Source organism: Anneissia japonica, unplaced genomic scaffold (genome assembly GCF_011630105.1).
Source record: "Anneissia japonica isolate Jap-2015-1 unplaced genomic scaffold, ASM1163010v1 scaffold639_len268944_cov154, whole genome shotgun sequence".
Taxonomy (NCBI): Eukaryota; Metazoa; Echinodermata; class Crinoidea; order Comatulida; family Comatulidae; genus Anneissia; species Anneissia japonica.
In genome coordinates, this window is record NW_022754805.1 from 226,137 (window position 1) to 252,020 (window position 25,884).

At 31.1% G+C, this 25,884-nt stretch overlaps 2 protein-coding genes across 2 annotated transcripts in view; both read right to left on the bottom strand.

Moving 5' to 3' along the window:
• Nucleotides 1-3,424: 3,424 nt before the first annotated feature.
• On the bottom strand, nucleotides 3,425-13,590 carry LOC117123248 (tyrosine-protein kinase receptor Tie-1-like). The gene is made up of 8 exons (XM_033269106.1): nucleotides 13,458-13,590; nucleotides 11,422-11,461; nucleotides 10,574-10,951; nucleotides 9,055-9,309; nucleotides 7,950-8,084; nucleotides 7,083-7,229; nucleotides 5,145-5,276; nucleotides 3,425-3,800 (listed from the first exon to the last, which is right to left on the bottom strand). The coding sequence occupies exons 1-8, from the start codon at nucleotides 13,470-13,472 to the stop codon at nucleotides 3,625-3,627; spliced, it is 1,278 nt and encodes a 425-aa protein (XP_033124997.1). The 5' UTR covers nucleotides 13,473-13,590; the 3' UTR covers nucleotides 3,425-3,624.
• Nucleotides 13,591-16,285: 2,695 nt separating this feature from the next.
• The window catches only part of LOC117123245 (tyrosine-protein kinase receptor Tie-1-like), a 13,153-nt gene continuing 3,554 nt past the window's right edge, over nucleotides 16,286-25,884 (bottom strand). Inside the window, exons 3-8 of the mRNA XM_033269099.1 lie at nucleotides 24,203-24,469; nucleotides 23,261-23,395; nucleotides 20,369-20,515; nucleotides 19,553-19,684; nucleotides 18,449-18,505; nucleotides 16,286-17,387 (exon numbers count right to left, since the gene is read on the bottom strand). Coding sequence (XP_033124990.1) covers nucleotides 17,329-17,387; nucleotides 18,449-18,505; nucleotides 19,553-19,684; nucleotides 20,369-20,515; nucleotides 23,261-23,395; nucleotides 24,203-24,469 — 797 coding nt within the window. The 3' untranslated portion in view covers nucleotides 16,286-17,328. The remainder of the gene's footprint in view (nucleotides 17,388-18,448; nucleotides 18,506-19,552; nucleotides 19,685-20,368; nucleotides 20,516-23,260; nucleotides 23,396-24,202; nucleotides 24,470-25,884) is intronic.

The following is a 25,884-nucleotide window of genomic DNA, read 5'->3' on the forward strand; positions in this document are numbered from 1 at the left end:
ATATATATGTATATATACAAAAATAAATAAATAATTTTAAAAAATACAATAAATTGTCAGTTATCAGTTCGCATATATATATACATATATATATATATATATATATGCGAACTGATAACTGACAATTTATACAAACAATTAAATAATTATTATTCTTATTTTCATTAATAATAAGATTAATAAATAAGTAATATATAATAATAGTATATAATTATAATAAAGTAATAATAAATATGCAATAATAAATGCATTAATAACAAAAACCTAATATTATTATAATAGTAGTATTATATTCGTGATTTAGTTGCAAGCTATTCACACTTGCGTATTAAACCCGGATTTAAAAAAATATATAAATGATGCTATAAAAAGTGGAGAAAAATGCATTACCGTACATTTTTCATTATATAGATTATTGGCTTTTCTCAGAAGTACAGTTAAAGGAAAACGTTCTAGACCAGATATTTCAAAAACTGGTCAACTGATCCGAATAAAACTTTCGGGAAAGTTTAACACAAGTTACAAGGAAGATATTTATGTAGGGGACGATCCAGGTTGGGCTGTAAATTTGAGGGTCATTTAAATTCCTTACGTCCCAGTTATAGATGGATAAAAATGACATTTTCTTTCGTTCATTGAATCGCTATGAACTGAAAATGTACTTTCCTATTCAATGTCGGCTCATATAGCGTGCATTGGTTATGGGTCACGATGTACTTAGCTATTACCATTGCAGCCATAGTTCCAGGCTCAATAATAACACCGCAATGAATTTGCTTCTTTTTTTTTTCCACTTCAATTTTTTCCACTTCATTTAAAATTATATTAATTTTCCGTGTTTTTCTTTTTACTTAATACGTTTTAACGACTTTTCTTTTTGTTGCAATTTCAACTTCATTTCTCATTAAAGTAATGGGGAGATGCCCTATGTTCTGTTGTTCAAACAGACATAGTAAGTCTAGTTGTGATTGTAATTTTGAAAAACAACAAGTAGGCCTATCAGATATTTTTTTATAAATAAAATGGTTTATACAAATGATTATATTATCTTAATACAAATTAACACTGTACTGTTAAATAGTCACATGTGTTTTAAAAAAGCATTGCTGTAAATAAAGCATAAGCGTTCGATAATTTTTATAATTGATAGTATGAATGCTATTGTAATTTTAAAACAAAAAATAAATCGGTTTATTTAATAATACATAATAAGTATTATAAAACAATTCATTTGCGCCATGAGACTATACATAATGCGGCTTTACAATGTGTATCAATTTAAACTCTAGTAGCATAATATTTTACTAAACTAAACTAAAAACTGCAAAAAAATATCATACAAAATACAAGGCCGGAGGATTATAAACCAAACTATAAAATATCATACAAATTTTCATTATTATTAGCATTTTAAACTTAATGTTAGTATTATAAACTTAATATCTTACTACTAAAAACTTTAAGAAAGAAAGTTCTATTATGAATATAAAGAAGGCCGGACGATTTAAAACATTACAAATTTCAATTATATATTCCACCATCATGGTAATAAAAATAAACGAAGAAGTCATTATTCTAAAAACAAGACCGACCAATTATAGATCATAACACATTCAACACAATTAATTGTGAATTGTGATTATAAATTGCGATTACAATCAGAATTATAAACTCTACTGTTATATTAATATCATACTACTAAAAATCAAGAGAAAATAAATATTATTATAAAGGATGCCGAGCGGTTATAAACTAATAACTGTATGGTTCTTTATTCTACAAAACTTGATTATTATATTAAGCTACCAGTAATATAACACAAAAGAATCATTTAAAACATATCTGATTGTACATTATTTAAAACTCATAATAAATTCAATAACATATATCAAAAGATGGACATCATTTTGGCATTTTTGGTATATTATTAGATTATATTAATATTTTGTTATATTTTTCGGGTTTATGATCATAGATATACTGAAAATACAGTAAAGCACCTGATCTTTAGTTGGTTTTTAGGGTGGGTTAAATTGAGAGTATGGGTTAATATTAGGGTACAGGAACGCTATTTATTGTCCATAAAGTAGGACTTCAAATTCATGCATAAGATTGTTGATTGTATTTATTATACCGTATAATAATAATAATAATAATAATAATAATAATAATAATAATAATAATAATAATAATAATAATACAATTTATAACTATAATTATAATAGTAATAATGATGTCAATGATAATTAATTGTTTAAACATCTTTCAATTGAATAATAATTAAGATGATCGGATTAATGTTACGATTAGACTATGTCTGCTGCCAAGTCATTGTTTAGTGTCAAATTTTATATTATTCACAAAACTTATACTAATAAAATATACCTAAAATTTACTATATAATTTTTAAGCGATACAATACGTATACCGTTTTGATATTGACGGTCAAATGCGATTTAACACTGCAACAGTCTAATTCAATGTGTTATTGAAACCATGCACGATCATATAGCTGAATCGTATAGATATCTCGAAGATCGTATTTGGAAATCAATGCTGAAATGTGACTATTCATTTTAATGTTTTCTTTATGTCTATTTTTTCCTTCTTTTCTCTCTTTTCTGCTTGCTGCTTTTTCCCTGTATTCACCTTTCTCTCTTTGTTTCTTTTTTCCTGAGCACTCCCTCAAATTGGCGTATTGAGGCTTGTGTAATGCGCCTTGTAAGTCAAAGATTGGATTGGATTGAATAACATACGCCAATATTTGTAGCTTCAATTCATTGCCTTAGAATAATTTTGCTGAGTATACTACCTATAGATGAAAAAATTATGTTAAAACATATACCGGTAGAAATTTATGACATAGAAAGTGGGTGTATCTCCTCCGAAAAAAAAAAAAAAAACTTATGACAGAATTCAAATTAATTATTGAGGAAAAATAGGCAAAGTACTAAACTCGGCATGGGAATAAAATCTGCAAAAAGTTAAACCACAACACGAAAGCTGAACAAATCTTTAGTATATAAGCAAAGGAGACGACAAAAAGGGAACTTTATTACAGTAAAACTATTCCTTAAATTTATGCCTGAATCGTATGTTTCATTGCTGAAAGTTAAGTAGGCGTTTTTTTCTTTTTTTTTGAAAATAATGTATTGATAGGCTTAATTTATAGTCTTTATCGATAAAATATTTAAAAAAAAATAATTATCATAAGATAATTTTCAAAAATCATTACTTCTTTTAACATGGTTATCCCAGCCATATTTTTTCATTTCGGTAATTCAACAGGATTGAATGCATTCGACACGTTGTCCAGAAACAATTTTTCATCGTTGAAAGTCGGCTTGGTAGATTGCTTTTACAACCAGACCAGTGCATATAATGGTGGATGACTGTGAATGTCCTTATCAAAATAATTCTGGTATTGAAATCTGAAAAATCTTCAAAAACTACTTTGCCAGTTAAAATATTCCATTACAATAACCTCAGTAGTGCTGTAAAGTAAAGGATTAGTGCATATATGTGTATAACTATCTGGCATCAACCATTCTTCATCATCTTTACCAACAGGGTTCGCGATTGACTGATACATGACTTAAACCATCATGGGCGAATAAGTTTAGTCTAAACATATTCCTCCATGCCTAAACAAACTATCATGGAGCTATAGTATGAATTGTAGGTCCATGTTAATTTGGTACTAAGTACGTTACCATCAGTTGTTGTCACACTACACGCCGTATGATGACTAGAATGCACAATGCCATGAGTGGTGTGCCCTCTGAAAGATGTAGGACTGTCTGAAAGTTAAACGTGGACAAATCTTATATATTGTTGTTTTTGTTATTTTGATCTTAAGTAAAATTGCACATTAAAGAAAAGAAAATACCTCAAAAGTTGAATTAAGATGTGAATAGGTCATTTACAAGAAACAAATATGTTATTAATTTAAAGTCAGAAACAGAGTGGCATTTTTTCCTAAATGTATTTATAGAAGCATTTATTTATCATAGGCCTCTGACCTAACCGATTCATTATTAATAGATAGTTAAAACAAATATTTAACAAACTAAGTGGCCACTAGAATATCGTTGATGACTACAGATATTTCAATTACATATTGAACATAATAAAAATATATATATAAAAACGACAATTAAAAAAAATTATTTATTACTAATTAAAAATTAAATCTATAGAATATTTTATTAATGTTTATATAATTTCTACAAAAAATTTAAATGGCAAATTATTGTTAGATTCCTTTTGGAAAAATAAAATATTTTAATTTTTTTTTTTAAATCATTACGGTATCAATGTTGCTTTATTGATTCAATGTTAGAATTTTTGCAGCATTTATGTAGTTGAAATAGTTTTAAATCAGATTTATTACTAAATTTTATCACTGAGCCATTTTGACCTATTCTCATTTGTGACCATTTTTACTTGGGCCTTTTTTTTAGGGTGGGGGGGGGGCGCATTTTCTTTGGCCATTTTACCGTACGCCACTTAAGATAATTGGAATTACCTTCAGAAAGTATCATGCATTCATATTTAATGTTCAAGTACTTGTGGGTACCCTCACAAGGGTCATCATAATTGCTATTTGAAGCGGTTATAGGACATCTGTTTTTACCATCACACCTCCCAGAGATGTCCTGAAACACGTCCATCGCGCAATCTGTGCTATGTATATCTTGGTGATCACAGTAAACCACACCAGGGTGCATTCGGCCATAGACTGCAGTAAGTACGCGTATCGTGTACATAGAGTCACACGTCAAATTATCTGTACGGTCCTCACAAATTATTTTGATAATGGCGGTTGAATCTGAGAAATCAAGTGATGGTGGATGTAAGTGTCAGAACATAATTGTTGGTACCGCTTTAAATCCATGCGCTACCATGGTCTCATAAATTCACTTGCCAAATTTTAGGCAACATTAAAGAGCTTTTCAAAATGGATCTGTTTGTCAACACAGAGCACTCATCCAATCAGTGACCTATTGTACATGGCCTATATGGTCTTGGTACTTTTTACTATAACCACAAACAAATCACAACAAATTTAGGAAATTCGAACGTACGTGTTTATTTGTTTCTAATAAACAAAATTATTGTGATTTAAAGTTTAATGTTTTTACCTAAACATCTTGTACCATTGTAGCCAGTGTGGCATGTTGCGTCCTCATCACAGCCTTTGGAAGGATCACACTGAACAGCGTCACAATGACAAATTTGCCGACAGTCAGCGCCATACTTGCCTGCTTCACATTCTATAATATATAAAAACAACAACAGATTGGTAAAATCAGCACAATCTTGCCTCTATTTAGGTGACACTTTTTTTTAAATTTTACAACAACTACAATAGACTAAGAAAAACAACATTTTTATTTCACATCTTTTAAACCAAACATTTAGCATCGAATCAGTGTTTTCTTGATACATATTAGGATTCTTTTTTCTTTTTTTTTTCTGAGTACTTTCATAGACGATTGAAATTCATACCGTAAGCTGCACCCTGATTTTTTAGTCATTACTCTATTCATGCCATAGCACTTAAATCCTGGAAAAATTTACAGCTGTATTTGCATTGCAAATTATGTTAATATTATTAGGCTTAATATTATGAAATAAATATATAATCTCATCTATGCCATTGTCGTATGACTGTGTGCCAAACCCCCTTAAATTTGGAATAAAGTTTTACGTTTTTAGTTAGTATTCTCTAAATAGGGATAGGGCCTTATTCAGGGGACACCACTATTAAATGAACAGATTTTGTTTTGGTTTCGATGGTGTCCCCTTTCCCTACTTTAATAATGATGTAGTTGTAACATGGTTGTAATAATGGTAATAATAATAATAATAATAATAATAATAATAATAATAATTATTATTATTATTATTATTATTATTAGGCCTAGTATTATTATTATTATTGTTGATATTATTATTGATATTATTGCTATTATTATTATAATTATTGATATTGTTATTTATATTATTAATGATTTCGCCTATGTTTATTCATTTATTCATTTACATGTTTATTACCTCCGCCAACGATGTTTGTTTGTTTATTTATTTATTTATGTTTATTTATTATTTTAGCTGTCTGTGTGCGTGTGTGTGTTTAGGTAGGTGTGTATGTGTGGGGTGTGTAGGTAGTGTGTGTGTCTGTGAAAAGTCCACAGTTTTTATTGGACACAGTGTTTCTTGACCAAAGATTTGGAGGTGAATAATTTTTTAAGGGTCATGGTCAAAGTTCAAGGTCACAATCGACGAAAAACTACTTTTTTATATATAACAGCCTACAGCCAACAAGTTATATCAGAATTGCATCAAACTTAGTCACAATGATCCATGACCAAAGATCTAGAGGTGACTAAATTTCGAAGGAAAAGGGTAAAAAAAATCAAAATCACGAACAACAAAAAACTTTGTACTTTTTTGTATAGAACAGCCAACAATTTTTATCAGAATGATTGTGGCCATAATGTTCCATGACCACAATCTAAAGGTGATAAATCTTTGAATGGCCAGGGTCAAGGTCACAATCGCCGAAAAACAGTGCACAATCTTGTAGACAGTCAGCGCCATACTTAACAGGTTCACATTCTTAATGTAACAAAACATAATGATATTAATATTTATTATAAATATTTTTTTAATATACTGCTATATAAACAATGGGCGTTTGTTTATAAATTACATATATTATTATTAAGCTTGTTAATGGCCGATAAGTATTATTAGCCATGTTATGAGGATTATTAACAGGCTTATTAGTATTACGCATATATTATTAGTATTAGGCATTTTTTTAGTATAGGCTTATTATTATTAAGCCTATTATTACTGTATTTTTATTGCTATAATAATTTACATTATTAAATTATTATTGTGATTACAGTATTATTATTATTATTATTATCATTATTATTATTATTATTATTATTATTATTATTATTATTATTATTTTTATTATTATTATTATTCTAATAAATATTTTTTAACTTCTGGAAAGCTTATAATAAGTATTATCGCATTGACAACTTCCATTATAATAGATTTACCCGTTTTACAGTCGAGGCCTTTCCAGCCAGCGTGACAGGCACAACCTTGTGGCATAGGTGGACAAATCAGATTCCCTTTGCATTCGTCCGTAGATTTACTTTTACACGGAATATTACCATCACGTCCAAATTTATTACCACCAGCAGCTGAAAAACAAATAGACATTCACGGTACAGATTAGATTAACAACTTACAGTCACTTGCTTCTCCATTCCTCTAAGAGTCTCTTCGTATCTGAGGTACCCAGTAAACCAGTACCAACTTCTCTCGTCTACAAGAGGGGCTGAATGGACCAGTATACCGGGGTAACTCGATTGAGCCAAATTGCACATAAGCCAAATTGCGTACAGTGGGCTTACAGGTTTAGAATTCTTATCCGAAAAGACTTTTTCCACCAACAGAACCATCGGCGACTGTGTCGTTCGAACCAGCTTTACGTTGCGGACAGCGGCGCCCCTGCCTTAAACTGCTCGGCCATCCAAATCGCCGTTGGATAACATATATATAAACTGCATTAAACCCGTATACTAATTTATGAGATTTTTGTCCTTCTAAATTTCAATTGAAGACGAGCTGCAATCTAATAATATTTTCTTTCCTAAATTCTGCCACCACATGCGAGAGTTACGTTGTGCGTACATCAACCCGCTAATCAATTCAATATTATTAATACTCGATTATTAGACAAGTACACATTTTATTCCGGCTTCTATAATACATGTCGTTTGTATACATTTTCTAAAGGTTTTGTCTAATTGCTTTGATAGAATCCTAAGTTAAGTCCAAAGTTATTTTAAGTAGAAATCACTACAAGAATAGATAATAAACAATGACTAATATTGTATTTGCATATTAGGCCTACTCACATATTTCGCATCTACTTCCATGAAATCCCGAAGGACATATGCAAGTTCCGATGTATGTATCGCACACCCCTCCATTGTAGCAAACGTCACACTCCTTATTACAATTCGGCGGAGACCATTTGTTATGTGGACATTCTGAAAAACAAGTCAACCCTGGTAAATACAATGTTAAATCTAAAATGAGATGAAATTAGTGGCGTCTAGATGAATAAGGTCCCCAGTGCAAAATTATTTAGGCCTACCGGGCCCTTTCATATTAAGCGTCGTAGGCAGAGGAGCTACTAATTTACCCTGTGTTTAGGGCACTTGTGGGGTAGCAGAAGCTCCAACATTTTGAATTTAAAGAATGAAAATAACAATTATAATACCGATTCGCGTTTTCAGAAAATTCATCGAAATAAATGCTTTTCACTGACTGCATTGCCCATTACTACGCCACTGAATGAAATTAACACCTCACAATATTAATGTTATTATATATAAATAATCATATTATAAAAATATTATTATATTTTCAAAAGAAAAAAAAAATGAAATATTCTATAAGTTAAACTAAATGAATTTATTTGAACTAACGAAAATCATTGTTTTCTGGAATTTCAGACAGATGAAGATACAAACAATTTACAATGCTTTTTTTTTTTCTTCCGTTTATCCATTTATCCAAACATTAGCTCATTTTATTAATTATTTATTTCCTCTCTCCCGCTATCCCTCCTTTCATCATTTCTACTCTTATCCATCATCTCATCTATCCATTCTTCCATATAATTTACAGTCCGAAATGGGACCTTTACGGAGTGACAAACATAACTACTGACCAATCAGAGCATGCAGGGCCAAGAATACGCGTGTGTTACGTGTTGTTATCCCACAAACGAAGTTTTTTTGCGTACGTTTTAACACTGGCTATGTTCACACACGGCAGCTAACGGTTAGCAGGATCCAGATAAATTAACATACGCGCTCATCCTTCCTGTGGTTTTGTTGCGTCATAGTAACATGCAAGGGGCGCAACTTTGCTGTAATGGTCATTGTCTACGTAGATATAACTACTTTTAATCAGTATAAGCTATAAGTTCAATTTACCATTTACCTACCGTACCTCTTACTATCAGCTGCATGAAAGCGTGTTTTCCTTCATTCCGGCTGCCATTTATATAACATTCGTAAATCCCAGAATCATTCAATGTTGTAATTTCGAATAAAATCTCCGTCAGCCCATCCCATTCTTCGTTATAATCTCCATTCTTCGCCCATCGTAAGCTTTCAATATTTCCGCTACATTGGTAAACGCTCAATGTAACGTTACTATCAAATACACTAACGGTCTTGGTGCGAACAATTGGTATTACAGGGGCTTTGAAAACAAAAATCAATTTTTGTTACGTGGTTTTTCAAATACTAGCTGTAAATTGGTTATATGTACTAATTTGATAATCATGTAATATTTACTAATTAACCGCTAAAAGCTAGGCTTAACCACAAGAAGTAGCCAATATTGAGAAGAAACCCCCTCTTTGTGTGTAAAAGTAATCTCGAAAAAGCCCATCTCAAAAAGAAGCCCATAGTAGGATTAGCACTTCTTTTCAGGTTTTTTTTTATAGATAATATTACTCTTACAGACTAAAAAATGGGCTTCTTTTTACAATGAAGAGGGAACGTTAATAAGCATCTCCAGCTCTAATTCAAAAATTATTTTCATACATCTTGTCTATTTTTAAAATTCCTATTTATTTTCTGTAGCCTATGCCTAGTAGTCTTGAGCCTTGCATATGGCGATTTATTTTTTATGAATGCTTTGTACGTGGCTTATTTTTATTGTTTATTTCTGTTTCCTTGACATTCATTTAAATCAAATACTATCCAGTGTACTAACAAAAGGAAAAGGAAGCCCATCCTAAGGTCCTAAATAAAAGAAGGACATAGACATTATGTGGTTTTACAATAGGCCTAGTTTAATACAAGTGAAACAGTGTTCTAGTATTTACTATTGGCGCAATATAAATTTAACTGTTTCTGTGAAAGTAAACTTACCCTACAGTATTGTGTATTCATTCGTTTTAATTATTCATTTTTATTTGAAAGGAAAAGTATCCCAAATGCTTAAGGATGAAAGCATGAGTATACAACAATTCATAAAATATTAATTCATAGATTGAATCACCCTCCTCAAAATATAATATTATAACGACGAATCAGTATATATAAAAACGAGTTGAATTGCATTTGTTCTTTACCATTCAAATGTATTCAAGATAATAAAAAAAATCCCAGGATTATCAATAAAATAAAATAATCACAATCAGGGGGATATAGGAGGGGCGCCCCCTTTTGGGAGGTAAAAAATAATGCATAGCGCAAAATGATATAGTTTTCTAGATATCTGATATATTATTATTATTATTATTATTATTATTATTATTATTATTATTATTATTATTATTATTATTATTATTACGGTAGTTGTTATCATTATGGTTGTTGTTCTTGTTTGTGTTGTTAGGGTGATCTTTTGCCCTACCTGACGTGTTAACGCAGGGAATACTCAGTACGTTCCCAAAGTTGTTGTTGATAATTACCATAGTGAATTTATAATGGAAAAAATGAAAAATAAAACTTACTGTTTGCATGGTGAACTATTATAGTAGCAGTGCCACTTCGATTACCCTTCTCAGCGTACGCAGTAAATACGCCTATTCGAGCTTCAGTAGTGTTGCTAATAACGTTAGTTTTAAGCAGAGTCCAGTTTGCATCATCATTTTTATCTGGCTTACATTTAACTACCTCCTTGAATCCAACATACAAGGGAGGATTTTCGCATAGCAGTTGTCCTGATAGATTTGTGTCGACTACGAGTGAAATGTTGAGTGTGATATTATATGATCTATCGGAGCCCAGTGTATAACCACGAACATCATTTTGCCCACTATCATCAACAACAGGAGTTGAAGTGAAGCCTACCATATTGAATTTGAACTCACCATCATTACCATCATTACCTAAAACATGAAAATAACCTTCAAGGAAGCTATTATACATAGGCCTACGTAAATAAAATGTAATTCACACAAACTATTGTTATATATTTAAGGCTGAAGCTTGAATTAGAAACAAAACATTACATATTTTTTTTTCATTTTATTCCTTTAGGCACATGATCAAGGCACTACCAATATCGACTAATTTCTGTCTTATTATTTAGGTGGCAACGCCGGCACATAAAAAAAATATTCACACGATGGAGGCAAACAATATCAAGTAGTGATTTTGTTTACAATGAAAAATATTAATCGAAGCAGAATTTGTACAAATGCTGTTGTTTGATTTGAATTTTCAACTTTTAAATTCATATCAAAGGTTAACTTAAATGTTGAACTTTAAAGTATGAAGCGCTAATTCGAATTGTGTTAAGGATTAACGCAAGTAGAGAACATATCAAGAAAATCAACGTGTTACTCTGTATTATTACCTGTAGAATGTCCAATCAGAGCTATCAAGAAACACAATTCCTGTTAAAATAATATTTGAACAATATTTATCGGTCCTCTTTAAGATCTACTATTAACTAATTTGATTAATAAAAAAACAAAAAAAAAAAAAAAACATTATATCCTTGCAAACAAGGTCTTCTCATTTAGTTAAATTTTAGTAAAATAAAAATAGTGAATCCTAAATATTATACTGTAAATAAAATGACACCACAGGTACAAATCAAATTCGATAAAACTCTCCTCAGTACGTCAGGATCATTAGTATGATTACAATAATAAGCAATCAACTTGTTTAAATATAATAATATAAAATGTTTTTGTAAAGAATATTTATTTTGTGCATGACATACAGGACAGCATAGGCCATAGCATATTTCAGTAATTCCCTATGAATTCCCAAGTACATTGTTAAGCTTATCAATTTCAGATTAAATATTACAAGATTCCTATTACGATTTCATACTCCTGAAAGAAAAACGGATAATTCTCACCAATCATTTACTGATTGACACTAAAAGAGGCATCACCAACCCAGCATCAATGGCCAACACAAATGACTTTAATATATTTATATAGGCCTATTTCACATTATCAGGGCCGCCGAGAGCGGCTGTGGGCCGGGGAAGCTTAGCTGCCCGGACCGGTTGGCTGGGGGCCGCCTGGGGCCCAGTAGGATCGAGGGGACGATCCCCTGTGGGGGCCATCCCCTGTGGGAGCCGGGGTGAGGCCCCGGAAATACTTCCTTTTAACGGATTAGAGGACTAATCGATTATAAAGTGCTTCACCAAGTCATGCAATATAAAATATGGAAACATGATAAGCAAAAACTATCCTTCCTTTTATTGAAACTTAGAGCTGAAAAGATTCATAACATATCAAATTTACAGTGGCGGATCCAGGAATTTTAAGTAGAGGGGGGCAGAGAAGAACTTTTACAAAATGGAGGGTCTATGTACGTCAGCCCCACCATAGTTGTGGCTGAGGTAAGAAAATTGAACATTTATGATTATGACACCTCTGAAATTAGACTTAAAATCTGAGTAGAATTTTTTTTTTTTTTTTTTAAATTTTTGCTTCCTTTGTTTTTAATTCCCCCCCCCTTCTTCCTTTTAATCTGCCACTGGTTTAATATATTCATTCAGTATTTACTTTACAATAGAATCTCTATCAGGTCTATAGTTATTATTATTATTATTATTATTATTATTATTATTATTATTATTATTATTATTATTTTCTAACTTGTACGTATATTGACGATGTCCCGGTGTCCAAGTCCTTTGATAATTATTAATTAATTACGCAAAGAAATATACTATTTAATATATTGTAAACAAACTCTAGAGTAGTAGAAAATTAATTACGAGCCTTCATCGATAGTCGATCAGCTTTATTAACAAGTTTCGTGAGAGAAGCACATGAATGATACTGGATGAATGTATACGTTTAATAATTTTTATTTCAAATCTCGCTTGGATTGTATTCCATTTATATTGGTTTAATTGTTTAGATTTTTGTATTTTTACTTGCACTTTTTTTTTATTTGAATAAAGGCCCAGGGGCATTTATTGTTGAGTATGGAATTTGTGCTGCCATACTTTTAAGATAATTATCCAATATATAATATAGGTTTTTTATTGGCATGCATTTCCTCAAATTGATAAAATATAAAAAGTGTAACTACCTTTAAGAAACACATTTCACCGGCTCACTTTCCGACAACCGGGTTCAATAATGTCAATAATTAGTTGTTTGTTTTGTCTAAAGAACTATGCTAGTCCTTATAAACTTAACGTTTCAACGATATACATGTCAAGTGTATTTTTCTTCGTCATTATACAGTAGTTCTGTATAAACAATATGCACCACGTGATATGATCCGTGTAGATTGACTCATTGTGGACGTTTGTACTGATTAGAACTTTGTAAAAAAAGTGTAGGGGTTAAGGATGTCATCCACCCATTTTTCACAACTTAATAGCAAATATGTACAATAATAATCAATTGTATTTACCTTTAAGAAAAACATTTCATTTGCTCACATCTGCCGACAACTGCCGCGGACAAATCAACGATGCTAGCAATCAGTTTTCTGGTTGGTCTTAAGAACCGCGCTTTGCCTTCTAAACTTTGCCTGTTTTCGAAATACTTGCTCAGATTATGAAGTAGGCGTCGTTCATTTGTCAATATATAGTCAGCCAATGTAAATACCATCAATCTACAAACGATGCAATTAGTGTAGACTGATTAAATAAAACGTGCGTGCAGATTAGAATATTATTGTAGTCCTAATCAAAACGATAATAGAAGTCTATGACACCTCGGTTACACTTATATACCACGGATTCCAAAATTAATTTGATGCATTTTGTTGATTAGCTTTATTAAATATTAATACTGTACATTAACGAGCATCAATTTCAATTACCAAATGTCAAATTTTTTATTTTTTTGAAAGTTCAATTTTATAGAGGTTTGTAATGCGTACAGTAGGAAAGATAGATGAGATGTCCGGCGAATGTTTCAATCTTCAGATATCCAACATGAAGTACAGACTAAATAGCGCATTTTTTTCACACAACTGTTTTCGTTGAAGGGCTATTTATAATAGGTAGTCCTATAATGTATATCATCATTTGTTGCTAAATTTTAAGCACTGTTTGTATCAACTACCTATAATTTTATATTTATACTGATAAAATGTCCAGTGATACACAGAATACTGGCACCGGCTCATAGTAGTGGTTGTCCGTCTATGGCCAACTTGCATCCGAGAAAAGGTGGGGCACGCATACTCCACAGTATGCAACATTAACGTTACATTATTCCGATATTATGTTTCGAGCTGCCCTTTTTCCCTTCAACCAGAGAACAGTGTGAACAGTTTAGCAGTTCACAAAGCTTTCAGAAATCCGTGAATTGACAGTATCAGCAAGGAACAGTTTATTTAAATGACAATACAAGACGAAACGAGATAATAGTTTAGTTATTTTATAGAATAATTTATCAATTATGTATTCGTTGTGTGAAATAAATACACTTGAGCTTGAAAAAATAAAGAAAAGATAACAACCGGATTGGAGTGCAATTGTTATTTTCATTCAATGACAAAACAGAACAGCTGTAGTACATAGTTAAATCAAAAGTTATAATAGACAGCCACGTACTGACACAGGTTATTACATTTTTATAAAAACGGAAAATACAGTTTGGATGCGGTGCAAAGAGGGGATGCACACGTCTAATGCATAAATCACCACGCTAACTAAAGTGCATACTGCTATTTTACTGCTCATTATAGCACCTATTCCATGTCTCATGTCTCCAAGATATTATCTTTCTTTTAATTTTATTTAAAAATGTAACATCATAACAAATAAATTATCATCATACAAAACATTTACAGAGTTCTGAATACAGTAAATTTTACAATTTATATTCTCTTATCGATTATGGTTTGTTTTAGTATTGTTTGAATGATTTTGACTATTGCATTTCAACTAATAATAATAATAATGATAGTGAAAATGTTACCTTTCAGAGTCTTCGTTATACAATAATAATAATAATATTAATAATATTATTAATAATAATAATAATAATAATAACAATAATAATAATAATAATAATTAAAATAATAATAAAAAATCAATATCTAGGCCATATATATGGGGCTAAATTTAAAAAAAAAAAACCTTGAGATGCGGCTTAACAACAACATTAAAATATATATAAATATAATGAAACAATATAACAATGAATTATATTTTGATTGTTTGGTTGCCTGATATGTTAATTGATTCAATCGATTTGTTGGTTATATGTTAACGTTGGTCGACTAATCGACATGTTGGAGAATAGGCTGATTGATTGATTCACTGATGTTGGTTGGTTGATTGATTGATTTGTTGCATTATAGGCTGATAAATTCAATTGACTTATATGTTTACTGGTATATTGATTGATTTTTTGGATTGATTGATCGATCTGTAAATTACAGGCTGATTGATTGACTGATGTGTTAATTGATTGATCGATTTGTTGGATTACGAGCTGATTGATTGGTTGACTGATAATGTCGGTTGATTGATTGATTTGTTGGATCACAGGCTGATTGTTTTGTTGACTAATAATGTCGGTTGATTTATCGATTTGTTGGATTATAGGTGATTGATCAGTTTAGTGATATGTTGGTTGATTAATCGATCAATCAGTTGGATAATTGATTGATTGATTGATTGATTGTAAAATATGATTTGATTGAATAATATAAGATCAAAATTATCTTAATTGAATAATACAATTAGTCTAGCATATTCCCAAATTATTGATCAATGTAAAATTGAATACTAGATTCAAATTCAGACTTAATTTGAAATCGTTTTAGTATCGGCGGCACACATCAAATTGATGGTTTATACACGTTAAAAAACACACACAAGTATATATAAAACAATAAAATAACCATCTACATAAAAATCTGTGAAAATTAGAGATTCAAAATAATACATGGACAAAAAAAATAGATACATCATAATAATCAGAGTCAATAGTTTAAAAAAAATGAAAATAATGATGGTAATAATATGATAGCTATTGATAATGATAGTTATAATAACAATACTAATAATCATAAAAGATATAACGGTAAAATTAGAATCAGTAATATTAATAATAATAATAATAATAAAAATAATGATAATAATAATAATAATAATATTATTAATAATAATAATAATATTATTATTATTATTATTATTATTTTTATTATTATTATTATTATTATTATTATTATTATTATTATTATTATTATTATTATTATTATTACAAATAGATGCCCATTTAAATAGTCCTCTTAATAATACAAAGATTTAAGAAAACTTAAATTAGTAACAATGATTTCTACTTTATTGGATTTACAAAATATTTGAGATGATTTCGTCATTATCCATTCTAAATTTATATTCATATATAAATACACATTATATTGTATATTATATAGGCCTATTATATATTTTTTTACAGCAAATGATTGTAACGTTGGTACGGAATTACACCTCCACTGGTGGTAAATAATGATAATAATGAAGGTTTGAGAAAACGTGTAATTGTCCTCATCGGGATTTGAACCCAAGACCTTCCAATTAATATTTTCTACCAAATACATATTTACAGTAATTATCAAAATTTTCATCGGCCGATTTTCAATTATAATATGCAAACTGTAGAGAGAATATCATCAAGTGAAAGCATCAAGGAGCGAATGATGATGCTGAAGTTTAATTGGTCTTTTATATCCCAGAATAACAGCAGTCCATTCTTAAGTTCTTGAAAAATCGCTCCAAGTAACAATATAGGCAATCTATAATATCATCCATATTCTTTAATCGATTAATAATTTTTTTAATTGTTTTGTATTGGTTTGATAGCCTGACTGTAAAGTACCGCTTAAGCTACGTTTCAATGTAACATAAACGAGTCATTCAGTATTGTAATTTTTAAGGGCGTCTTGACGCTAAAGAGCCAATTGGTACATGCATAGTTTGTTGGTAGGCCTTTGCTTTGTAAAAAATATCCTCGTAGAAAATCACGAATTTGTTCAATATTGATCAACAGAGCCAAGACATGGCAAGATACAATACAAGTGTCGCTGATATTGTAGAATGAACGTGGGACTATGGTTGTTAATGCTGAAACAGTCTCATTCTATGGTATTGTAATAACGCACAGACCATATGCTTTAATCGTATCATACTGTACATACACAATGTATAATTTGTGTAATGTAAATATTATATTTCCACGACCGTATTAGAAAGTCGATATCAATGCCGATGTTACTGTTAAATATTGTTTGAAACTCCTATTGAATATTATGACCAGCTTTAGCGAAGTATAAAATACGCCATTATTTGTAGTTCCAATCCATTCCTGTACTCGGCATCTATAGACGAAAAATAAAGTTATAAAACGAAATATAAATATATGACAGAATGAAAAGAGGCACACATTGTTTTTCCTTGTCTTCTTTGGGGATCATCCAGCATTTTGTTTTTATTTTAACTTACCATGCAGTATTTACGCTCATGGCTTTCACAATACACAGATATGCTGTGCTTATTATTAATTACTATACAAACAGGTAAAAGAAATTTGAGGAGGCGCAAATAGTTACATAATTCTGCCTTCTTAGTTGAGGGGAAATCTACACCAAATAAACTCGCAAAATGAAGGTGGGGATTCGAACTAAGACCTTCCGATTGCCGCTCAGATACTCTACAAACTGAGCTGGCGCCATAGTTGTATACACCCTTCGATTGTTCCCATTTCTCAATATAATTGCGTACTAAGGGGCGATAAACAATAGTAAATCAGATGATTGTAACTTTTTTTTATGGAGAAACACCTCCACTCAAAATTGGTATCGGTAATAATAGGCTCTATTATGAACATTTAAACAATAAATATTTCCTTTAAATGCACGTTATCGTGAATAATTTCAAAATTCATTACTTTTTTCAACATGTTTATTCCCGTCATATTTCTTCAGTTCTTATATTCATTATACAGGTTTAATGCATTCGACATGTTGTCCAGAAACATTTCCCTCGAACAAGTTGAGAGTCGCCCAGCAATGGGCTCTATTGGAAGACTACATCGGAAGCCAGAGGTCCAGTGATGGATGACATGGAATGTTTTTTCGAGTCAATTGCAATCTGAAAAATCTCCGAAAACTACTTTGCCCGTTAAAAATATCTAGTACCGGTACATTTTAATAACCTCAATGATGCTGTAAAAGAAGTGGTTAGTGTATAATCTTTCTTAAACTGACCTAAACCATTCTTCATCATATACACCGACAGGGATCGCGATTGACTGATACACTTAAATTAAACCATGGAAGAATAAGTTCAGTCTAAACATATTCCTCCATGCCTAAACAAACTATCATGGAGCTATAATTTCAATTAAAGGTCCATGTTAGTTTGACACTAAGTACGTTACCATTAGTTGTACTTGCACCAGACGTCGTATGACTCGAATTTTCAGTTATATTTTTAACTGCAATAAAAACGTACAAAGAAATATTAAGTTCTTCTCACATTATCAAATTTTATGTGAAAAACTTATCTAGTATGGGATTCTTTTATATAAAATAATAATAGTAATAACGATGATAATAATATAAATACAGTAATAATAATAATACACAAATAATAATAATAATACACAAATAATAATCATAATAATAATAATAGTCATAATAATGATAATAGAAATAATATAATAATAAAAATAATAATATGATAATGATAATAAGAATAACAACAGCAACAACAACAACAACAATAATAATAATAATAATAATAATAATAATAATAATAATAATAATAATAATAATAATATGATAATAAATATAATGGAGCTATAGGATGATCAAATTAATGATATAGGGCCTAATGGTTAATAAAATGGTAATAAATAAATAAAACACAGAAATCGCCAGCACAACCAGGTGATGGTTATTCGAGGAGTCAAGTACCCGACTTCAATTAAAATCCTATGCTAGCTGGATTTTAACCGGCAAACCGATTGGGATTGTGATTTTAATGTTACAACGATGAATGTGATCATAGAAGGCTTACACTCATCATCGTCACAATGACAATCCTGTAGACACTCAGCGCCATACATGCCAACTTCACATTCTATAATAATATTGTTTTCCAAAAAAACAAAAAGTAGCGGATTTTAAGGGGGAGGGGAGTCAAGCCAGTCCCCCACACGCCACACCACACTTGAGGTAGTCTAGACTGTTCATCTGTGAAATTCTTTCCTTAGGCCCCTCTTCTTTCATAGCCATAAATTAAATATTAAATATATACACTAAAATGAACACTATGTATATTATTATACAGCATTAGGCTATGTCCAGATTATGCATACACTACCGGTACTTCATAATTGTGTTTTCAGTCTATAAAAACAATCCTTACTGATTATTTAATTGTTGATCGAGGACTACTAGTATAAACATTTTACAAACTATCATGGAGATATAATACGTATAGGTCCACGTTAATTTGACATAGGCCTACTTAGTGTTACCTAAACATCTTTCGCCTACGTATCCAGGGTGGCATGTTGCATTCACATTACATCCTCTTGAACGATCACACTCAGAAGCGTCACAATGACAATCTTGTAGACAGTCAGCGCCATACATGTAACCTGCACATTCTATACAATACAACAGTACATATTAATATCATAAATAAGTATTATTTTTGTTGTTGTTTTTCCCATTATAGTTGTTGGTGTTTTTATTATATTTGTTTAGTATCATTAACATTATTTTAACAATAGATGAAGGTGTGCACTTGTTATCTGAATAAAAATGTAAATTATCTTCCAATGTTGTCCTTACTTATAGTACACGATTGGTCTATGATGGTAATATTTTTAATATTAGGAAAGTTAATATTACAGAATTTAGTGAAGTTGTGTTTCAATGTGTTTTTTTTTTTGGAAATAATTTTTTTTTTAAATAGAGAGAAAAAAAGTTTCGTCTTATTTTAGGTCTACGATATTTTAATTAGCTTAAATGCCCTTAATGGTAAAACGCTTAAAAGAATAGTGCTACGATATTAATATATTCCAGATTTGGGCAGACGTCTTCTGGGCAGTAAATCCTATTGTCCTTACTCAATGACGTCTTCTGGGCAGTAAATCCTATTGTCCTTACTCAATTTAAATGATTGGTTTATGATGGTATTATTTTAATTTTAGAAAAGCTGATAGTACAGAAGTTAAGTTCTTCTACGTTATTTACGGTATCTCTCAATTTATCATACTTGATTATTGAGAATTTTCATAATAAATTAAAGATTGAACTTGTATTTTTCTTTCCGATATTAAACTTACCCGTTCTACAGTCGAGTCCTTTCCAGCCAGCGTGACAGGCACAACCTTGTGGCAAAGGTGGACAAATCAGATTCCCAATGCATGATCCGCCATTTTCACTGCTACATGGGATTCGACCATCCCGTCCAAATCGATTATCACCAGCAGCTGGAAAACAAAAAACACATTATGGTGCCACTGCAAATAAAACTAAAAACAGTAAACATGTAATAATAATAATAATAATAATAACAATAATAATAATAATAATAATAATAATAATAATAATAATAATAATAATAATAATAATAATAATAATAATAATAATAAAATAATAATAATAATAATAATAATAATAATAATAATAATAATAATAATAATAATAATAATAATAATAATAACATGATGATGATAATGATGATGATGATGATGGTGATGATGATGATGATGATGATGATGATGATGATGATGATGATGATGATGATGATGATGATGATGATGATGATGATGATGAAGATGATGATGATGATGATGATGATGATGATGATGATAGTGGACAAAACAGATTCCCAATGCATCCGCCTTCGGTTACACTGTTGCATGGGAATTGACCATCACGTCCAAATCGATTATCACCAGCAGCGGGAAAACGAAATACACATTTATCGTGCAAATACAGTAATACTAAAAATAGTAAACATACAATTTCATATAAAAAAAATGCTACAGATAAATAACTTGGCTGCTTGGAATAATGTTTTTCTCACTAAATTAAGAATATAGTATGAGTATAATGATAATGAAAAAGAAATAACAACAACAACAACAACAACAACAATAATAATAATAATAATAATAATAATAATAATAAATAATGATGATGTTGATGATGATGATCGTGATAATGAGGATGATAGTCATGATGATAGACAACAATTGAGGGCAGGCAATCGCATTTTGCTTAGGAAGCAATCCCGAGATACATCCTTTCACCCTTTTCATCCCATACTCGAGGCAACAACGTACTCAAAGGTATTCTTTACTAATTCTCAAAATGTCTTCACCAACAGTTACCATTCGTTATTTTGCTATTTTTAAACTGCCATAACAAATAATTACCTTCAATATCGTGACATTCATTTTTACTACGGTAAAGAACTCAGCATTAGGACATAGCTTTGGCGTTTCTTATTTAAATTGTTATTTTAATTGTTTTTGTGATTGTGAATTTGTGATTGCGGATAATTGCCCTCGATGACTCTTGTAGCATTAAAATAATTGAATCTTGAAAATCCTCTTACCCAAAATGCATAGTTGGTTAGTGTTCGTTTATAATGGAGATATACACAGGACATGTGTGGAGTAACGTCCTTAAGCCAAAACACATGGTTCGGTTAGTACAAAAATATGGGGAGCATGGGACCTTAGTGGAGCAGGGAGCAGTCATATTACAATGACTGGTCCCTGAGTATAGAGTAAAGCCCTCAACCAGTAATGCAATGTAGTATAGGACGGAGAGTATTAGTGGAGTAATTTTGCTATCCCGGCGCATCCCGGATAGCATATGACAGGAACCTCTCCTTTGGGAAACACCACTTAAGGAGACACTTTTCGGTGAACCAAATGGAAATATATATATATATATATATGTATATATTAACACTACTGCCAACCCTATTAAGGGGAGACTTTCTGAGTTTTCAAAATGTTCAAAATACATTTTAACCCCTATTAAGTGGAATCATATCATTTCTATTGCATCAACTACAAACACGATTGATTTAAAATAACAATATTTCATTCACATTTATATTTTACAACTTTTAAGTGATAAAAACATTTTTTTTCTTGATATTGGCATAGGCTAACTGTGTTATTTAGTAGTATATATCATGGGGATATATTGGTTTTTCTTTCTACATACTTTCAGATATGATTTGACTCTTAATCATGTGATTTGTTGTTCTCCTTGTGCAATTTAATTAGTCATTCTGCTGTCATAGCACTAGAATCTGGAACAATATACAACTTTCGTTGTTTTGATACATTTATTACCCAGTCATCAGCAGCTGACTGGGTTCTGTTTCTTAGCAGTTTCTTCCTTCCTTCTTTCTTTCTTTCTTTCTGGCAACATTTTAAAAGGCTGCTAGTGGCAAACTACTGGACCGATTTAATTAAAACTTGGTCAGTAGAACCGGTGCCACCTCCCATTTATGTGTTGTTCACAACTTGGAATCAAAGGTCACATAAGGGGCATTAGGGTCAAAAAACCAAAAATCGTATAAAAGACTATATGTCTCACAAATAACGTAGCACAGTCTTGTCCTTTGCAGATATACATTGGCATTAAGCAGAGTCTATAGGGTGTTCAGGGATAAGGAGTCAAAGGTCATTAAGGGGTAATTTTTTTCTTTTTTCTGTAATTTCCGTAATTCATTTTATATAATTATAATTTTACTGAGATTTTTTTCTTCATTATTTTTACAATCTGTTTTTAAATGATTTACCTATATTTATATATAATTAAAATCTCATTGCATATAATTATATTTTTATTATTCAAATGTCAACTTTAATTTAATTACATATAAAAATAACTGATTTTTCAATGGTTTACAATTTTTTGCATAAATTGATTCCTAGTCAATTCAAGGGTCTATGCAAAAGGACGTAAGCTGTAGTATTAATACCTCCGTTAAAAGAAGTTTTTTTTTTCTCATTCTAAATGTTGTAGGCTAATAACACAACAAAGCAATTTAAATATTGAATTTAATTTTGTAAGTTACGAAGCATTGATACATTTAAACGTAATCCCTCCAGTTTACAAAGTCATGTAGTAGAATTGAAAGCACCCCTTTACTAGTTATGTTAACACTGAATTATGCTATATTTGTATATTATAAACCAACTCACATTTTTCGCATCTCCTTCCATAAAATCCCGAAGGACATATACAGGTTCCAATGTATGTATCACATACCCCTCCGTTATAGCACACCTCACAGTCCTTGGTACAATCAGGCGGAGACCATTTGTTATGTGGACATTCTAAAACATAGATCAATATTGCTAAACAATAATAAAGTGTGAATCACCAGGGGTAAATTGGGGGAGGGGGTTTGTGCACACGGTGCAAACGCACATCCCTTAATTGCAAGAATAATAATAATTGTTGTATCGATTTTTTGATATGAATTATGAGGTTTTAAGGTATGAGAGTGCAATTTCCGAGCACCTAGAGGTCCATATTCTCAAAATTGTCAAACCTCAGCCCCAACCATATTTGGGACTGAGGTGGCGTGGACTCTCACGCACCTCCTACTGCCAAATCCTGCATCCGCCACAGGTCAAATGTTTCAGTGTTGTGTTCGGTAGAATGTCATCGACAAAAGAGGATAAAGTCGAACAATTTCTTCAGTTTTCAATATTCTCTAAAATCGTCAAAGACGAAATAAAGGAGTTTCATATAATAAAACAGGCAAATCTAAAACAGACAAAATAATTGAACGCATTAGTTCTAACTAACAAAGTAGGTAGCCGATAGCAAGATGGCAAAAATTTATTCGTTCTTAGAGGAGGCCGAAGGTGGGGAATATTTCAGAATGAGTATCCATAGTCCTATATCACAGCTCCACCATATTTGGAGCTGATAATATACAAACTTTTATATCGTATCTCGTTATGAAACGGCACTCTCGAACTTTTTTTTACATTACTTAAAAAAATTTAGGCCTCTGATTCATCATTGTCAAGAAATGTTTTTTCCTATCTTAATATTTTTATTAGTATAACAATTAAATACACAAACCCGGCCGTGCTATACGGAAATAATTAACATCAGTAATAAACACCTACCTCTTACTATCAGCTGCATAAAGGCGTGTTTTATTCTTTCGTTTTGTTCATTTTGTTTATAACATTCATATATCCCGTCGTCAGCTGAGGAAATGTTTTCGAATAAAATCTCCGACTCTTTATTCCAATTATCCATTCGAATTCCGTCCTTTTCCCATCGTAAAGCTCCAGTACCTGTACATCCAGTAGCCTCACACAGTACACCCAATGTAACGTTACCATCGCCTATACTAACGGTCTTGGTGCGAACAATTGGTATTACATCGGCTTAGAACACAAACAAACAATTTTGTTACAGGGGTTGTTTCTTTGAATTTAATATCAGCGTTCTAAAAATTTTGAATGAAGTAGTTTTAGTTAATAATATATTAGGCGGGAATAAAGCCTTACGTGTGTTTACCTGTGTGTATGTTAGGACTGTAGAGCCCACAAATTTAAAAATCTACCACAAATGTAAAAATAACCACAAATGTCAAAACATTCTAACATGTCAACCACAAATGTAAAAAAAAATCGCCCACAAATGTAAAAATCTGTTTAACCACAAATGTAGTAACATTTCACCTACAAATGTAAAAATTTCCATTTTTACCTCAAGTGTCATAACATTTCACCTACAAATGTAAAAATTTCCATTTTTACCTCAAGTGTCATAACATGTCAACCGCAAATGTAAAAATTTTCCTAAGCACTTAAACTCTTAGGATATTGAAAATACCATAATTAACTGCTATAGTAGAGCAGCTAAAGCACCAGGTTGCGCATTTTAGTAGAGCAGCTATGGGTCAAGTTGTGCACTTTATTACCAAAGCATGAAACTTGGCACAAAATATCTTTAATTTGTGTGAATTTAAAAAAAAAATGTGTGCCAAGTTTCTGACGCCTGCTATGGCCGCCATTTTGAATTTAAAATGACCGCCTCTAAAAGACGGGATCCATATATCTTGGCAATGGAAAATCGTACAGACTTAGTTTTGGTCTCAACTTGTTGGGAACATACATGTTGCTTTTTGTTCTAATGTAGCATTTTTTCCAAAAGTGATCGGAAATGCCATTTTTGACCTTTGAGCCTACATGAACCGGCATATCATATCTCCAAAACTGTTAGTCATAGAGACCTAGTTTCGGCTTCAATATGTTCAGAAGATGCATGTTTCTATTTGCTCTAATGTAAAATTTTGCCCAAAAGTGAACAAAAAAAAATTTCTGACCTTTGACCCTAGATATCCAGGATCACCCATAACTCATAAAACGGTTGGCCACAGAAACCTAATTTTGAAATCAAATGTTTCAGAACATGCATATTCCTATTATGCAACATGTTTTCCTAAAGTGACCGGAAATTTTATAAACTTTGACCTTAGGTACCCTGTAGGATATTTAAATCTCCTTAACCATTGGTCATAGAGACCTAAGTTTAGCCTCAATTTGTTCGGAACATATATATCTTTATTTGCACTAATGCAACATTTTTTCTAAAAGTGACCGGAAATGACATTTTTGACTTTTGACACAAAGGACCTTATAGCATGTCTATACCTGTATAACCATTGGTCATGAACACCTAGTTTTGGCCTCAAATTGTTCAAAATATGCATGTTGCTATTTGAACTAATGCAATGTTTTGTCCAAAAAGAGATCAGAAATGACATTTTTGACCATATATATGTACATATATATAC

Excerpts from the sequence above, each read along its gene's own strand:
- LOC117123248 (XM_033269106.1), bottom strand. Across the intron at positions 8,085-9,054 it reads CATGCAGCTGATAGTAAGAG|AATGTCCACATAACAAATGG; the intron begins GTACGGTAGGTA and ends CTTGTTTTTCAG. Across the intron at positions 5,277-7,082 it reads AGGCCTCGACTGTAAAACGG|AATGTGAAGCAGGCAAGTAT; the intron begins GTAAATCTATTA and ends TATATATTATAG.